We start from the raw sequence: 19,188 nt of genomic DNA, 5'->3' as shown, positions 1-19,188 counted from the left end.
ATCCAGACTCTGTGTCTCTCTGTTTCACTGCTCTCTTTCCTCTGGTCTTACTCACTATCCCTTTCTTCACCTGTGAATTTCCACTATTACTTTTAGTTTTCCTTTTCAGATGTGTCACTCTTAGGGCCTCATCGTCATCTTTCATGTCAGCTTCACTTCCTCCTAATACTACATCCCCTGCAATTCATTCACTTATATAGTTTTCCTTTTGTTTTGCAGCTTCCTGATCCTCATCTGCCTCCTGTTGTCCTTCCTCACTCACCTGACAGTCTTGTACTTCACCTGTCTCCTCCTGTCCTTCCTCACTCACCTGACTGTTTTGTTGTATTTCACCTGTCTCCTCCTGTCCTTTCTCACCCACCTGACTGTCTTGTACTTCACCGGTCTCCTCCTGTCCTCCCTCACCCACCTGACTGTCTTGCTGTACTTTGCCTTTCTCCTCCTGTCCCTCCACAATTTCCTGGCTATCTTGTCTCATTGTCCCCATCTCATTCTGGTTCTCTTGCTCAGTTTCCCCTCTTCCAGCAGGTGCCTTGTTAGAACCATTCTGTCCTGATGTAGAGTCTTTTTTCCGCACATGCTGTCCCGCATTCATTCATCTTCAGCCGCTTCTCCGGGGTCAGGTCACGGTGGCAGCAAGCTAAGTAGGGCAATCCAGACGTCTCTCTCCCAGCAATGCCGCCCAGCTCCTCCTGGGGGATCCCAGATGTTCCCAGGCCAGATTGAACATGTAGTCCCTCCAGCGAGGTCTGGATCTACCCCGGAGTCTCCACCCAGTTGGCCGTACCTGGTAAACCTCCAAACGAAGGCGCCCAGGAGACATCCTAATCAGATGCCCGAACCACCTCAACTGGCTCCTTTTGATGCAAAAGGAATGTCCCTCTCTACCACATTTAAAATATCTCATATTGTCTGATATTATGAAGATTATATAATCAAAGTCATCCACTCTAAGTTTGAATGTTAAGTTCAGCTCCTCACTCCTATTGTTCTGGATCATGTGTAGCTGCCTTCCATGTGACACTAAATGGTTTAACTGGGGAGACTTACAGCCTGAGAAGACCTTCCTTATTTGGGAGACTATTTTTCCATGTCGAGATAAGTCCCATGTCAACACTTCATCTCTAATGAACGGGGGAACATTTGACAAAGTCAATTTTTGTTGCCAGTGTGGCGAAAGGCAGAACAGATACAAACATATCATTCACCACAATCCTGTTTTCCACCACCGCGTACGCCTTTTCAATGCTGTCTACAAAGACGACCACCGCATTGTTCATCTGAGCAGCAGACTTAATGCTGTTGTAACCCACAACCTACCCCATGGCCAGAGTGCAATCCTCCACTGAACAAGGGAAAGTTGGCATGATCTTATTGCCATGCTTCCCTGTCATTTTGGTCCGATCCATAGTGGTGTTTAGCATGCCGACCAGCAAACACTGACTGACTACAAACACACAAACAAACCACCTAAAATCTCCCTATATACACAGCAAACAAGCAAACCCTACAATACACGTTTTTATGCATGCTCAATAATCCAGGTAAGACAATCACAGAAAGTTGAATCAGTTCATCCAGACACAACGTTTATCGAGACAGAAACATTTCATCACTTATTTAAGCGACCCCTTCCGTCTCAACTGACTGCAGGTATCCCCACTCTTATAAACAGTACCGTGGCATAACGACCGAAAACAACGATCGGTTTCATATGAAAATTGCCGTGACCTTTAACTAGAGTTTCAATGGCAATGTGTGCTATTCACAGGGGATTTGGGAATGGTTGCGATCAAAGCATTACAAGATAGCGACAAATGTACTCTTAGGTCCCCCCGCCCCCACCCCCCCTCAGTTCAGGGATGGCTGTTCCCTCTTCACATAGTTGGCTTCTTTGACTCCCCATACTTTATTTGCAGGCTTTAGGTGTAATCCTGCTCTGTCTGCACCTGAGACTGAATTTCAGGCGGTTCCTGTAGTCTGCCATCTTATGTGCCGTTCACTCGTACTCGCATACAAGTTATAAATGTTGTGTCCAGATGAACTGATTCAACTTTCTGTGATGTGCAATACACACTATTAACAATATCTATAAAGAAAGATAAAGATAGAAACAATTTTGAAAGTCACTCATTCATAGAGATCGCAACAAACGCTCACATGCTCTACACACTCAGTTACGCCCCCATCCACTCAGTCAGAGAGAGTTGTCTGTCAAGTTAAGGAGGAATATGGCCCATTATGAAAAGAGGAGAGTTGAGGTGTGGAATGTTTTTAAGAGTATAATGGAAAGAGATGTTAATATGTTGTATAGTTATGCCAGGGAAGAAGAGTTTATTAGTGGATTTGCGGAGGGGAGCACTTTCATTGTGATTGGGGAAGAAGGGAGGGTGATGTTAGATTTTGGTTAAATGGTGTAGTGTGTGGGGTAAGATGTATTGGGGGTGGTATGTGTATATTTTTTGTTTGATTTCCTTGATTTGGTGGTGGTGGTGGGGAGGCGTTTGTAGGCTGGAAGCCATGGCAAAGCCCACAGGTTCCCTCACTATTTTCTGTGTTGTCTATGTGGATGCTAGGTGGCATACAGTTTTTTGACCGCGTCCGAGGCGTCGAGGATGGAGCAGCAGTGTAAAGTTACTATAGGCTACCTAACTGTGAGAAAGATGAAGTTTTATGTACTTGAATGCAAAGAAACGCTGTAAAAGAAGTGTGTGAGTAATAAATGAAAAGCAAATCAACGGTAACGTCTGGACATTGTTTGTGTATGCAACAGCTGATGCCGGCGCGTTAATTACTTTCACTGGCATGCACCAGTGACTTATTGGAAAGCCACTTACAGTCTATATGTGTGTGAATATTTTATTACTTTGATTTGGTGGGGGGCCTGTGGGATGGAAGCCATGCAAAAGCCTGCCTGCCAGTTACTGCACTGTTGTACTGTCTTGTTGATCTGTGGTTTTTGAATTGGATTTTTTTGATTTGGTGGGGGGCCTGCAGGCTGTAAGCCATGCCAGAACCAACAGGTTACCTCACTATTTTTCTGTCTTGTCTATCTGTGTTTTAAACTTTAGTTGAATGTCTTGTATTTTGCGTTTTCTTCTTGTTATAATGATTAAGCATATATCTGTGTGTTACGCATGTTTTTTCATAATAAAAAAAAAGTTTTGTTTGTTGGATAACCGGGAAATCCTGAAAAAAAGTGAGATAGAGATAGAGATAGAGAGAGAGAGAGAGAGAGAGAGAGAGAGAGAGAGAGAAACAGAAACAGAAACAGAAACAGAAACAGAAAACAACTGACAGAGAAGGAGAGAGAGATATGATGGAGGAGGATGTTAGCTGACCTCTAACCCCACATTGTACCTTTGTTCTTGTTGATTTGTGGTAGCCACTTCAGGGCGGCTCCCCACAGCACCACTACCCCCTGGTGGCCGTCTGCCTGCTCTACACTTAGAACAGCCTTCAGCACAACGCCTGACTTAAACTGGCCCTCCATCTCTGAAACACACACACACACACACACAAACACACACACACACACACACACACACACACACACACACACATACATATACATGCAGAAAACAGATATTCAACAGCAAAGCACGTGTATTATATGCACACAAGCACATACATGCACACATGACATTTGTAGACATGCACTCATATTGATGTTCACTCACAAAGACACAACGGTCATGAGGGTATATGATATATAGGATATATGTGTACAGGTATCCCCTACACACACACACACACACACACACACACACACACACACACACACACACACACACACACACACACACACACACACACACACACACACACACACACACAGTACCTGTGATAGTGTGTGTGTGTGTGACAAGAAGTAGGGCGTGGACAAGCATGTTGGCCCGCAGGTTCCTCAACAGGGCATAGGGGAGGCAGCTGAGATTTTGGGGAAGGCGTGGGGGAAGGGACACCATTAGGGGGCGCTGTGTTCTCAGATATTCACACAGAGAACTGAAGACGTGAGCTGAGACACTGTGAGGAACTGAGCAGACAGAAGACACCACAGCAGAAAGACCTGTTAACTTTTCATTTCATTAAGGACTTGAATGATTACTAGAATGAGCATTAAAAAATACAGTGTTCTCCAGTCTCTCAGGGTAACTTGTTTTATAGTTTCTTCAACACTTTTCATCAATTCTTTCCTTTAGGTCTGTATTTTCCCTCATCTTGTTTTATATGTATATCGAAAACTGAATCAAAACGATGTACATGTTCCAGAAATGAATATGAAAACAGCTTCAAATTCAGTTGGTAGATACTATATTCCTACCTTTTCCATCTACTTTGACTGGAATCAACTTGACGGACTGAAAAGGTTTATCATCTTTCCTTTCAGTCTGCTAACCTTTATTAACCTTTATCATCCAGGATTAGAAACTGAGGAAAACAGTATTGTTTTGGATGGAGGAGAGTTCTGTCTCTCTGTCTTTCTGAGTTGATTGACAGGTAAAGGGGGTGTGGATCTACCTGATGGTGAGGAGGTGTTAGTGAGCTGTCCTGCATGCAGCAGTCTGCTGCTGTAGGTGGACTGAAGCAGCGTCTCTCCTCTCCATTTGTCCTGCTTCACCTCCACTCCTGCCCAGAGAGGAGACACAATAAGGTCAGACCCACCTGCACCTCCTGCTGCAAGGAGGAAAACGCACAGAAAGACCTGAAAACTTCAGGTTCAAAATACGACTGGTTGAAAAATTTGACTACTTCTACTTTTGGCTGCTCCCATTAGGGGTCGCCACAGCGGATCATCCACTTCCATCTCTTCCTGTCCTCTGCATCTTCCTCTGTCACACCAGCCACCTGCATGTCCTCCCTCACCACATCCATAAACCTCCTCTTTTCCTCTTCCCTGGCAGCTCCATATTCAGCATCCTTCTCCCAATATACCCAGCATCTCTCCTCTGCACATGTCCAAACCATCTCAATCTTGCCTCTCTTGTTTTGTCTCCAAACCGTCCAACCTGAGCTGTCCCTCGAATATACTCATTCCTAATCCTGTCCTTCTTCATCACTCCCAACAAAAATCTTAGCATCTTCAACTCTGCCACCTCCACCTCTGCCTCCTGTCTTTTCGTCAGTACCACTGTCTACAAACCATGCAACATAGCTGGCCTCTCTACCATCTTGTAAACCTTCCCTTTAATTCTTGCTGGTACCCTTCTGTGACAAATCATTCCTGACACTCTTTTACACCCACTCCACCCTGCCTAGGCTCTCTTCTTTACCTCTGTTCCACACTCCCAATTACTTTGAACAGTTGACCCCAAGTATATATACTCATCCACCTTTGTCACCTCTACTCTTAGCAGCTTCACCATTCTGCTGTCCTATCTCTCATTCACGCATATGTATTCTACTGAATTTCATTCCTCTTCTCTCCAGTGCATACCTCCACCTTTCCAGGCTCTCCTCAACCTGCTCCCTACTCTCGCTAAAGATCACAATGTTATCTATGAATATCATAGTCCATGGAGACTCCTGCCTGATCTCATTCGTCAACCTGTCCATCACCATTGCAAACAAGAAAGGGCTCAGAGCCGATCCTTGATGTAATCTCACCTCCACCTTGAACCCATCTGTCATTCCAACCGCACACCTCACCACTGTCACACTTTCCTCATACATTTCCTGCACCACTCCTACATACTTCTCTGCCACGCCCAACTTCCTCATACAATACCACACCTCCTCTCTCGGCACCCTGTCATATGCTTTCTCTAAATCCACAAAGACACAATGTAGCTCCTTCTGAACTTCTCTATACTTCTCAATCAACATTCTCAAAGCAAACATTGCATCTGTGGTGCTCTTTCATGGCATGAAACCATACTGCTGCTCGCTAATCATCACCTCTCCTCTTAACCTAGCTTCTATTACTCTTTTCCATATCTTCATGCTGTGACTGATCAACGTTATACCTCTGTAGTTACTACAGCTCTGCACATCACCCTTATTCTTGAAAATCAGTACCAATATGCTTCTTCTCCACTCCTCAGGCATCCTCTCACTTTCCAAGATTGTGTTAAACAATCTAGTTTAAAAACTCCACTGCCATCTCTCTTAAACACCTCCATGCCTCCACAGGTATGGTATATTTGAAAAGTTTGACGCTTAAAATAAATCAGATAGACAACAAACTATGAAAAAGAAATATCTGTACTCAAGTCCTTGGCTGATAAATGAAAAGCCTTTAACCGACTTGATCCCAGATTTGCAAGATACTGAATTATAAACAGCAGATAATAATTACATTTCTGAAAATATGAATAGAGTGTTTTGAAACACATCACTAATTGTTTGTCTGTTAAACTGAGGCAGGCCGGCAAATCCTCTGTTTTTCCAAAGAGCGTAAAAATCCTTAAATACGCTGACAGCTAATTCACCAAACAACTAGACAGAGAAATGAGACCTGATTGGCTGGTTAACTGGTAAAGTGGTTGGTAGAATAAAGTATTTGGTAGCCTGTGTTCCTTGTTGGGATATTGGAAGGAAAATAATCTCTGTTTACAGGGCCAGCTCCCGAGAAATGGAGGCTTAATGCATCACAAATGTATGGAATAAGAACTTTTATTTCCATGTTTCTTAAAGGTTAAGAATAAATGAAAGGATGTGTGAGTGCTGGCTATCAATCTATATGAATGGGAACTAACAGGAGCTGGTAGTTTGTTTCTGGGAAGGAGGAGCAGGAGGAGGTACCTGTGATGAGGAGAATGTCTCCTGGATGTAGTGTCAGCGCCCAGAACGCCGCCCTCCTCCACAGCACCACCTTCGTCTCCACTGCCGACTGGTCTGTCACCACCAGCGACACCAGAGGAACACTGGACCCCACTGCCACGCCGGACCTCACCTACAGACAAACAGACCGACAGCAAAATGTTTTCATCATACTTTCATCAATCACAGTTACAAAACATTAATTTATGGAAACTAAGATTATAACATGACTCCGCCCCCTCACTCTGACACACTCATACACCCATAAAGCATGGGAGAAGGAGGTCAGAGGCCATGGAGCAGATGCACGGTTTGACAGGAATGGACAATAGCCATATTTACATCAAAGTATTTTTATGCCCATTATGAAGTGTCGCATTAGAAATGCTGGCTAGAAACAATGAAATTTAATAAAACTTCCTCAATATCGCAAAAAAATGTTATGCTGGCTTGAGGTGGTTTATGCTTTTGTCAATAAAAATTTACGGACTAAATGGATGAAGGAAACATATTTGTCGAATAGAAAATTTTTTTTGAAAAGAATTGAATGACATGATCATCTGTCTCCATCTTAACTAGTCCAACTGTCTAGTGGTGTTGGAGCATGGACAAATGATATAGGAAACATAAAATAACATTCAGGGTGTTATTCATTCAAACAGATTGGTTGGAAATGCAACTAAAACACATTTTATTCTTTGCAACTTTAGAAAAGTTTGCTTAAAATTCACTTGACAATTGAATGGAAACATAGCCAATGTCCAAGTAGCAGTCCACTCTAGTCTCCCTACATTCATTCATTCCTGATAACCACTTAATCCAATTCAAGGTCTTGGGAGGCTGGACTCTATCCCAACATGCACAGGACAGAAGGCAGGGAGAAACCCTTAACAGATCACCAGCCCATCACATGACAAACACAAGCAGGTTTTAAAACTGACGGCAGTGTAAAATCAGCACTACAGTACCAACCTTGACCTCTTTGAGGTGACACGGGTGAACCACTGCCACCAGCACAGAATAACGCCCCCCCGGCCGGACACACTGCGCCAGGAGAGTAGTTGAACTTGTCGGTCTGATGCTAGTGGCATCTGCTGGTGGGGGTGCAGTCTCTTTCCTCCCGAACGCCGGAGAGATGCAAGTTTTCTTGTGATGGGGACACTGGGGGGGAGACTGGGGTAAACTGAGCAGTCTAGACTCCACCAGTTTACTTCTGCACACCTCCTGTTGCTCCCTGGCCTGAGAGCAGAGTAGCCCATCTGGGGTAGTCTGAAAAATCACCCCCCCCTCCTCCACCGGCTCAGAGAAGAGCTCCATGGAACCCAGCTGGCTGTTTTGCCCCCCGCAGGGCGGAGTGGGGGGCACTGGGCTGTAGAGTTCGGGGGAGCTGGAGGAGGCAGTTGGGGCTGAGGGTTGTGGAATGGTGGTGGGATGGTGCTTGGGTGGAGTTTTCTCAGGGCTATCTCCTGTTTGAATGCCTTTTTTGCCCCCCATGAGTAAAGTCTGACTGACAGCCCAGGCAGCGAGATATTCAGTTTGGACTGAGACAGACCTGCGACTGAACATGTCAACCAATGGTTCAGAGTCAGCAGGAAAACAGCTGTCCAGATACTCATGAATGGATGCAGAGCAGGGAGGCTCTTTGTCTGCATCTGACTTTTCATCCTGGCCTGCTAAGTTTTGTTTGGGCTGTGAGGTGAGATCCTCTTTCTCTGACTGTGATTGGTCAGCCTGGCCAGGTGAGCTCTCCTCAGCAGGTAGACTGTCCTTATCTGTGTTTGATTTATAAACCTGGTGAGATGAAAGCAGTGTAGACTGATCAGCTTCAATGTCAAGTTTTCTTCTCTCTTCACGTTCTTTTTGGTTTTCATGCTGATGATGGAGACTGAGACTGCCATGGGAGCCACCTGCACCTGAAAAACACTTTGTTTAATTAATCTACACTTCTTACAAAGTATACCGTGTGTAAAAAAACCAAAAACAAAACCATATCTATGATATACGTACATATGTGTATGTGTGTGTGTGTGTGTGTGTGTGTGTGTGTGTGTGTGTGTGTGTGTGTGTGTGTGTGTGTAAAGATAGATGTAGGAAAAAACTTTAATGCATTTCAGTACAAGCTTGTTTCGTGTGTCACACACTCATCAGCTGCCAATGTGATTAAACAACAAATAAAAACACAGTCAATAAATATTATGTTGCCCCGCGTCACACCCCTAATTTCGGTGGACAGCAACCAATGAGAGGATAGAAAACATTTGAAATATTACAACCAATGGGGTAGGTAGTTACTATTTACAGCGACCAATTGTGGGATAGAAAACATTACAACCAAAGGGGTAGGAGTTCGGGCTTGTTTTGAAAAGCAAGGGTTTAAAGGGCCAGAGCACTGTTGAAATAGCATATATACATTTAAAATATAACAAGATAACGTCAAATGGGGCAATTTACGTATATCATATAGTGGAGTGGTGTTGGGGCACAGTTGGAAGGGCAGACAGTTATAATATGAAAAATATAGCCGCAAGCGGCAATTAATGGGGTCCAAGCAGTATTGCAGCTGCCATGTGTCCGATCTGTTTCATATTTGGTACATGGCTTCTATGTGCCACAAAGAATAAGCCTATCAAGTTTGATGAAGATTGGCCATTCACACTAGCATATATTAGCTGCTGAATTTTGATTGACTGTTTGGCAGCCATTTTGGTAATCCAGCCAATCAGCACTTTAGGCAATGTAGCCAAATGGGTCCAAGTATAAGTATACCAAATTTCAGATGTTTTGATCAAGCGGTTTTTGAGATATTGATATGTGTCAGTTGTAGCGGCCCCTATGGACGAAATTTCACAAAATGTGGCATGCTTCCAAAGAATGTTGTGGTGATTGTGCGTGACAATGTTCATTAAGTTGGGACAATCACATCACTAGATATAGGCAATAGAATAACTATGGGCCACACCTTAAATTTTGATTGACATGTTACTTCGAAATGGAATGACACATCATAATTCGTTTGACAACTTTTTATCAGCATTGTCTGGAGATGACGCATACCAAATTTTATGCGAATCGGATGAAAAGCCTCAGACAAGTTCATTTTACTTTCACTTTAAGTTTTTTGAAAATGGTGGGAAATTTTGGTAGGCGAAATTGGCGCAAATGGGTGCGTTAGATTCGGGAGCTTTCGCAAAAATTCCAAAGCCCGAGCCCGAGATATGACCCAAAACGTAAATGTGCTTATTATAGCGCCCCCTAGAGGTGTGTCAAGGTAATATCTCTACTGTAAGATCGTTAACAGGTCTGGAACCTACCTACCAAGTTTGGTGTCTGTGCAACGTGTAGTTTTTGCTGCCCAGACACTTTTAGGGAAGAATTTTGCAGAAACAACAACAATAATAATAATAACTAGATATGACAATGTCGGATTACTTGGGTCGCCTGTGCCCTAGACGATTACCGTATTTTTTAAAAATGTCGTAACACTTCCATTGCTTCAGAAACATGTGCCAAGTTTCCAAAACTGGACCAGACGGTGTCTAATTTCTTGCGTCCCAGCCGACTGCCGTAAAAAGAAAAAGTATGTCGTTATACCCAGGGGTCCTGGCGTGTGGTATGTAGAGCTGCAGCACTTCCACACCAAATAAGTCAAAATAGCGGGCAAACTATATGACTGACATAGGTGGTCCCGATAGTAAAGTTGTTGAGCACATTGAGATGCATGGGTCGATTAAGTTTTGTGTTGATCTGACTTATGCTGTGGGAGTTATGGCCTTTTAAGCATGACCCTTTGTTATAGCGCCACCATCTGGCTGACATGGGTGATTTGTAGTGCCAGAGTAGTGGGGGGCCGTATGAATCCACCTACCAAATTTGGTTGGTCTAGGACTTATGGTTGCTGAGCCTCAGACACTTTTAGCTGAGAAACCGCGCCCAAACTAATACAAGTCAAAATGGCGGGCAAACTATATGGCTGACATATGTGGTCCCCATAACAAAGTTGTAGAGCACATTCAGATGCATAGGTCTGTGCAGTTTTGTGTTGATCTGACTTATGGTGTGGGAATTACGCACGACCCTTTGTTATAGCGCCACCATCTGGCTGACATAGGTGATTTGTGGTGCCTGAGTAGTGGGGGGGGCCATAGGAATCCACGTACCAAAGTTGGTTGGTCTAGGACTTACAGTTGCTGAGCCTCACACTTTTAGCGGAGGAAAATAATAATAATCCTAACAAATACAATAGGGTTCCACCAGCTTCGCTGCCTGGACCCCTAAATATAACATCTAATAAATGTCACGTGTATCATCTAATGGGGGGGGGGGGTAATAAAGACATTGTTTTACTTGTAGTTACAAAGCAAATATTTTTTTCGGTGTTTACAGCTGGTGGCCAGTTCATTTCTACTGTTCCAAGGCTTGTAAATAATGAAATATTTCTCTGCCAAGCATAGGTTACATCGTTTGCTGTTAATTGACTATGCATTGCTCTTCATGAGGATTTTCCATGAAACAGAGTAATTAATATTCGAGTCTACCAATGACCAAATGTGGCGGCTTAAGGTCGTTGCATTTCTTGCATGCTTGTAATTGGTAGACTAGAATATGAATTACTCTATTTCATGGAAAATCCTCATGAAGAGCAATGCATATTCAATTAACAGCAAAAAATATGTAACCTATGCTTGGCAGAGAAATATTTCATTATTTATAAGCCTGATATGTCCACCTCGAACAGTAGAAATGAACTGGCCACCAGCTGTGGACACCGAAAAAAATATCTGCTTTGTAACTACAAGTAAAACAATGTCTTTATTACCCCCCCATTAGATGATACACATGGGACATTTATTATATGTTATATTTTTCATATATACACTACCGTTCAAAAGTTTGGGATCACCCAAACAATTTTGTGTTTTCCATGAAAAGTCACACTTATTCACCACCATATGTTGTGAAATGAATAGAAAATAGAGTCAAGACATTGACAAGGTTAGAAATAATGATTTGTATTTGAAATAAGATTTTTTTTACATCAAACTTTGCTTTCGTCAAAGAATCCTCCATTTGCAGCAATTACAGCATTGCAGACCTTTGGCATTCTAGCTGTTAATTTGTTGAGGTAATCTGGAGAAATTGCACCCCACGCTTCCAGAAGCAGCTCCCACAAGTTGGATTGGTTGGATGGGCACTTCTTTGAGCAGATTGAGTTTCTGGAGCATCACATTTGTGGGGTCAATTAAACGCTCAAAATGGCCAGAAAAAGAGAACTTTCATCTGAAACTCGACAGTCTATTCTTGTTCTTAGAAATGAAGGCTATTCCATGTGAGAAATTGCTAAGAAATTGAAGATTTCCTACACCGGTGTGTACTACTCCCTTCAGAGGACAGCACAAACAGGCTCTAACCAGAGTAGAAAAAGAAGTGGGAGGCCGCGTTGCACAACTGAGCAAGAAGATAAGTACATTAGAGTCTCTAGTTTGAGAAACAGATGCCTCACAGGTCCCCAACTGGCATCTTCATTAAATAGTACCTGTTAGAGCCTGTTTGTGCTGTCCTCTGAAGGGAGTAGTACACACCGGTGTAGGAAATCTTCAATTTCTTAGCAATTTCTCGCATGGAATAGCCTTCATTTCTAAGAACAAGAATAGACTGTCGAGTTTCAGATGAAAGTTCTCTTTTTCTGGCCATTTTGAGCGTTTAATTGACCCCACAAATGTGATGCTCCAGAAACTCAATCTGCTCAAAGAAGTGCCCATCCAACCAATCCAACTTGTGGGAGCTGCTTCTGGAAGCGTGGGGTGCAATTTCTCCAGATTACCTCAACAAATTAACAGCTAGAATGCCAAAGGTCTGCAATGCTGTAATTGCTGCAAATGGAGGATTCTTTGACGAAAGCAAAGTTTGATGTAAAAAAAATCTTATTTCAAATACAAATCATTATTTCTAACCTTGTCAATGTCTTGACTCTATTTTCTATTCATTTCACAACATATGGTGGTGAATAAGTGTGACTTTTCATGGAAAACACAAAATTGTTTGGGTGATCCCAAACTTTTGAACGGTAGTGTATATATATATTTTCAGAAACCATCAATGATGTACCTAAAAGTTCTCAAGAAATGAGGAGTGGAATATTAAGATAGATGTAGGAAAAAACTTTTATTCATAGCAGTACAAGCCTGTTTCGTGTGTCACACACTCATCAGTTGCCAAGTTGGCTATACCACTATTCGCTGGGTTTTTTCTTTGTGGTATAGCCAACTTGGCAGCTGATGAGTGTGCAATGCATGAAACAAGCTTTTACTGGAAAAATGTACAAGCTGTCAGCTGTTTGCAATAAACAAATCAAACAAGAACATTTTAAATAGCTCAACATAACTAATATTACAAGTGGTTTCTCCAAATTCAGCACAAAATGCCACTTTTAATGACTACTGCAGTCTCAAAATCATTCAATCCCTGCATGACAAGCGTCTTTAGTACTTAGTAGAGCACCCTTTTGCTGTTATGACCTGCTGCAAATGTGATGCATAGCCAGACACCAGCTTCTGGCAGCATTCCTGAGGAATCTTAGTCCATTCCTCATGGGCAATGGCATCCAGTTCACTAATATTCTTGGGTTTGCGTGCTGCAACTGCCTTCTTCAAATACCACCAGAGATTTTCTATGGGGTTCAAGTCAGGCGACTGTGACGGCCACTCTAGAATCTTCCAGGACTTCTTCTGAAACCAAGCCTTGGTGGACTTCGAGGTATGCTTGGGATCACTGTCCTGTTGGAAAGTCCAATGACACCCAAGCTTCAGCTTCCTCACAGACGGCATGATGTTTTCCCCTAGGATTTCCTGATACTTGATTGAATCCATCTTGCCCTCCACGCGCTGCAGGTTTCCAGTGCCAGAGGAGGCAAAGCAGCCCTAGAGCATCACCGAGTCACCGCCATGCTTCACTGTAGGCAGGGTGTTCTTTTCAGTGTATGCTTCATGCTTCCTCCTCCAGACATACCGCTGAGCCATAGGCCCGAAAAGTTCCAGTTTTGTTTCATTGCTTCACAGAACAGAACCCCAAAACCTCTTTGGCTTATTTATATGGTTTTGAGCATATTGGAGCCAACTGTTCTTGTGCTTTAGGGTCAGTGGTGGTGTACGTCTTGGAGTTCAGGCATGGAGTCCTTCAGGGTTTAGTATGCGCCTTACTGTACAAATTGCAACCTCAGCGCCTGCTGCCACCAAGTCTTGCTGCAGGTCTTTTGCAGTCACTTAAGGGTTTTTGACCACCTGCCTCCTCAGGAATCTGGTGGCAGCTGTTGATAGCTTCCTCTTTCTGCCACATCCAGGTAGTGTAGCCACTGTTCCTTTAACTTTGAACTTGCGAACTATGCTTCCAACTGTATCTTTAGGAAGTCAGTGCCTTTGCTATCTTTTTGTATCCTTTTCCTTGTTTGTGCAAGGCAATGATATCTTCTCTTAACTTTTTGGACAATTCTCTTGACTTAGCCATATTTCTAACATGCAATCAAACGTCACCGTCAGCAAACCCTGAGCCAGTCCAGGTATTTGATGTGTTCTATGTCAAGCACACCTGATGCAACTAATGAAGCCCTTGATTAGTTGCATCAGGTGTGCTTGAGACAACACCTGATTTGCAACGTGCTCTTATGAGGGATTCTATTCAGGGGATTGAATAATTTTGAGACTGCAGTAGTCATTAAAAGTAACATTTTGTGTTGAATTTTGATATTAGTTTTATTGAACTATTTAAACTGTTATTGTGTAATTTGCTTATTGCAAACAGCTGAAAAATTGTAAATTTTGCCAATAAACCTAATATGCAATGGGGGTTGAATAATTTTGATTGCAACTGTATAAACACACATACACACACACACGCGATTTTCTTCCTTATTATCGTCAGTACATTTTATTGATCTGTTATTTAATTGTTCTTGTTATTTTACTGTCATTTAAAATGCCTCTGCTCTTTTATATGCACCATTTGGGAGGTCACAGGCATTTTTCATTGTAAGTGTACCATGGTTCACAATATAATGACAATAAACTTGAATTGAAATATTTCTTTCTATTTTATTAAAATAGTACTTCCAGCTTCGGACTTTATTTTATCTACTTGAAAATTTTATGAAACAAAATTGAGGTTCTTTGTTTTATTTAAGGTAACTTTTGGTCTGAAGAAAGTTTGTGAATTAAGTATTTGGGGCAGTGAAGGGGTGACATGTTTTTTTCATTCATATCATATTTTATGAATTTTCTGCTTCTGTCTTTCAATTAGAAATGTCTCCTCACTGGCCACAGGCCTCAGCTTCCCTCCCTGCCAGCAGAGTGCCACGTGCTTCCACCTCCCCGGCCAGCTCTCCTCCTCTTCCTCTACTTCCTTGGCTTCAGGCCCCGGTAGGATGGTAAAGGGAGGAGGAGCGCCCATGTACACATGGAGCTTTGGCTTGTCTGACATGGGGCTGTTGTTCCTCTGAGTCTCTGAGATATAATGGAGAGTTGGATTGATCAGGAAAACTGAAGATGAGGAACCTGAAGAGAGAAGAAGATATCAGTAATATGAAGAATATGAAACATATAATCATCACAAGGGGATTATTATTTCACTGATGTAAGACATTTATTGTTGATTCATTTAATCTCATCATCAGCCGCTTCTCTGGGGTTGGGTCGTGGTGGCAGCAAGCTAAGTAGGGTACTCCTGACGTCCCTCCCCCAGCAACGCCCTCCAGCTCCTTCTGGGGGATCCCAAGGCGTTCCCAGGCCAGATTGGACATGTAGTCCCTCCAGCGAGTTTTGGGTCTACCCCAGGGTCTCCTCCCAGTTGGATGTGTCCGGAAAACCTCTAAAGGAAGGCACCCAGGAGGCATCCTAAATCAGATGCCCAAACCACCTCAACTGGCTCCTTTCGACACGAAGGAGCAGCAGTTCTACTCCAAGCTCCCTCCGGATGTCTGAGCTCCTCACCCTATCTTTAAGACTGAGCCCAGACACACTATGGAGGACACTCATTTCAGCTGCTTGTATCCGTGATCTCACCCTTTTGGTCACTACCCAAAGCTCATGACCATAGATGAGGGTTGGAATGAAGATTGAGTGGTAAATTGAGAGCTTTGCCTGCCGGCTCAGCTCCCTCTTCACCACAATGCTCCAGTACAAAGTCTGCATTACTGCTGATGCTGCACTAATCCGCCTGTCAATCTCTCGCTCTGTCCTACCCTCACTTGTGAACAAGACCCCAAGATACTTGAACTCCTTCACTTGAGGCAACAACTTATCCCCAACCCAGAGGCAGCAATCCACAATTTTCCAGTAGAGAACCATGGCCTCAGACTTGGAGGTGTTTACTCTCATCCCAGCCATTTCACACTCAGCAGCAAACCACCCCAGTGCGTACTGGACGTCATGTCCCGATGAAGCCAAGAAAACTACATCATCTGCAAAGAGCAGAGATACAATTCTGAAGTTCCCAAAACGGACACACTCCTCACCTTGGCTGTGCCTTGAGATCCTGTCCATGAATATCACAAACAGAATCAGAGACAAGGGACAACCTTCGTGGAGTCCGACACCCACCGAAAACATGTTTGACTTTGTGCTGGGAATACGGACACAGCTCTCACTTTGGTTATACAACGACCGGATGGCTTGTTGCAACTGCCCTGGTACCTCTTACTCCTGCAGTACTCCCCACAGAGTGCCCCGGGTATGCGGTTGTAAGCCTTCTCCAAGTCCACAAAACACATGTAGACTGGCTGGTCTAACTCCCACGCCTCCCTTAGCACTTCTGCAAGGGCAAAGAGTTGGTCAGTTGTTCCATGACCAGGACAGAATCCGCATTGTTCCTCCTGGATCTGAGGTTCGACAATTGGTCGGAGCCTCATTTCCAGCACCCTAGAGTAGACGTTCCCAGGGAGGCTGAGTAATGTGATGTCCTAATAATTGGAGCACAACCTCCGGTCCTGTGATTGTTGATTCATATTGATCATAAAACTCCAAACACACATATCACCACAGAAAACCAGCTTAGTTTTTTTTAAAAATGACAAACCACTTCTGTGAAACTATCCATAGAAAACATGTCTCCTATATTCATTCCATATGGAAACCAGAAAATTGAGACCTGATGAGTAAAAGCCTTCAGACAACCAGGCTGTCTGGTTGACCAAAGGGTAGCGCCAATGAGGCTCATCCATCAAACTGTGTTTTTTATTCATGTGCTGATTTATGAAGACCATAATAGATGTTTAAAAGCCATCAAAGGTCTTACACGTTCTTCTGTATGTCAGACAACTAATAACCCAACTCATAACACTTCTTCTTCCTGTTGGATCAGAGTGATCTGCATGTTAACTTTATTACTGACAGCATATGGTGTCAGGAATAAAAACTGAGGTGTCACACTGGGGCCTCCTGATGGAGAGGAACACCCCAAAGCTGTGAACCATTATGAGGAAGTCATTTAGAGTGAGTCTGTTCAATATTCTGCATTTCTGAAAGAAAACTCCCCTCTGCTCATCAACCACACAGCAGATACTGTGGGTGTTGGTGAGACATCAGCCAGCGGTGAACCTCCATTAAGACACATGGCTAAATTCAAACCAACTATGTAGCAACCTAACTAACTACCTGCTAGTTATCTGCAAACTGATTAACTACATATAAACTAACTATAGTCCAAATAGACAAACTTCATGATAACTATCCATCCATTATCCAAACCGCTTATCCTGCTCTCAGGGTCAGGGGGATGCTGGAGCCTATCCCAGCAGTCACTGGGCGGCAGGCAGAGAGACACCCTGGACAGGCCGCCAGGCCATCACAGGGCTGACACACACACACTTCATGATAACTAACCTTCTACAAATGATCTACCTAACCCATCCAAAGAGAATTACAATTACAAGGTCAGTTAGTTTAAGTTCAAGTTCAGGTTCAAGTTCAGGTTCAACTTTCTTCTTCTTCTTCTTCTTCTTCTTCTTCTTCTTCTTCTTCTTCTTCTTCTTCTTCTTCTTCTTCTTCTTCTTCTTCTTCTTCTTCTTCTTCTTCTTCTTCTTCTTTCGGCTGCTCCTGTTAGGGGTCACCACACTGGATCACCCATTTCCATCTTTTCCTGTCCTCTGCATCTTCCTCTTTAACACCAACCACCTGCATGTCCTCCCTCACCACATCCATAAACCTCCTCTTTGGCCTTCCTCTTTTCCTCTTGCCTGGCAGCTCCATCTCCAGCATCCTTCTCCCAATATACCCAGCATCTCTCCTCCGCGCATGTCCAAACTATCACAATCTCACCTCTCTTGCTTTGTCTCCAAACCATCCAACCTAAGCTGTCCCTCAAATATACTCATTCCTAATCCTGTCCTTCTTTGTAACTCCCAATGAAAATCTTAGCATCTTCAACTCTGCCACTTCCACCTCCGCCTACTGTCTTTTCATTAGTGCCACCCTCTCCAAACCATAAAACATATCTGGTCTCACTACCATCTTGTAAATCTTCCTTTTCACTTTTGCTGGTACCCTTCTGTTGCAAATCACTCCTGACATGCTTCTCCACCCACTGCACCCTGCCTGCACTCTCTTCTTCACCTCTGTTCTGCACTCCCCATAACTTTGAACAGATGACCCCAAGTATTTAAATTCATCCACCTTCACCATCTCTGCTCCTCGCATCATCAGCATGCCACTGTCCTCCATCTCATTCACGCATATGCATTCCATCTTGCTCCTACTGACTTTCAATCTTCTTCTCTCTGGTGCATACCTCCATCTCTCCAGGCTCTCCACAACCTGCTCCCTACTCTTGCTACAGATCACAATGTCATCTGCGAACATCATAGTCCATGGGGAGTCCTGCCTGATTTCGTCCGTCAACCTGTCCATCAGCATTGCAAACAAGAAAGGGCTAAAAGCTGACCCTTGATGTTATCCCACCTCTACCTTGACCCATTCATCACTCCTACTGCACACCTCACCACTGTCACAATGCCCTCATACCAGTGGTGGAATGTAACTAAGTACATTTACTCAAGCACTGTACTTAAGTACAACTTCGAGGTACTTGTACTTTAGTGAGTATTTCCATTTTCTGCTACTTTATACTTTTACTCCACTACATATCAGAGGGAAATATGGTACTTTTTAATCCACTATATTTGACCGCTTTAGTTACTAGTTACTTTGCAGATTTAGATTATTAATACAAAGTATATATCAACTAATAATGATACATTTTTATAGGCTGAGCTACCCAGCAGTATATAAATTAACTGAAATTAGTGCCACGTTTACCAGCTGCAACATTAATGTGATGAACACATTATTGTATCAATAATTATCATCCAATAATATGATATGTGATTCTGAAATGGGCCATCCTGCATAATGAGTACTTTTACTTTTGCTACTTTAAGTATAT

The 19,188-nt window shown here is 43.2% G+C and overlaps 1 protein-coding gene across 1 annotated transcript in view; it reads right to left on the bottom strand.

The window, feature by feature from the left end:
* Positions 1-19,188, bottom strand: part of shld2 (shieldin complex subunit 2) — a 35,622-nt gene that overhangs the window by 11,492 nt on the left and 4,942 nt on the right. The window contains exons 2-7 of the mRNA XM_056291711.1: positions 15,066-15,305; positions 7,735-8,675; positions 6,745-6,895; positions 4,522-4,629; positions 3,842-4,036; positions 3,361-3,495 (exon numbers count right to left, since the gene is read on the bottom strand). Of these exons, the coding sequence (XP_056147686.1) occupies positions 3,361-3,495; positions 3,842-4,036; positions 4,522-4,629; positions 6,745-6,895; positions 7,735-8,675; positions 15,066-15,231 (1,696 nt within the window). The 5' untranslated portion in view covers positions 15,232-15,305. The remainder of the gene's footprint in view (positions 1-3,360; positions 3,496-3,841; positions 4,037-4,521; positions 4,630-6,744; positions 6,896-7,734; positions 8,676-15,065; positions 15,306-19,188) is intronic.

The sequence above is a fragment of the Lampris incognitus genome, chromosome 13, assembly GCF_029633865.1.
Source record: "Lampris incognitus isolate fLamInc1 chromosome 13, fLamInc1.hap2, whole genome shotgun sequence".
Classification (NCBI taxonomy): Eukaryota; Metazoa; Chordata; class Actinopteri; order Lampriformes; family Lampridae; genus Lampris; species Lampris incognitus.
This window is presented reverse-complemented; position numbering and strand designations above follow the sequence as displayed.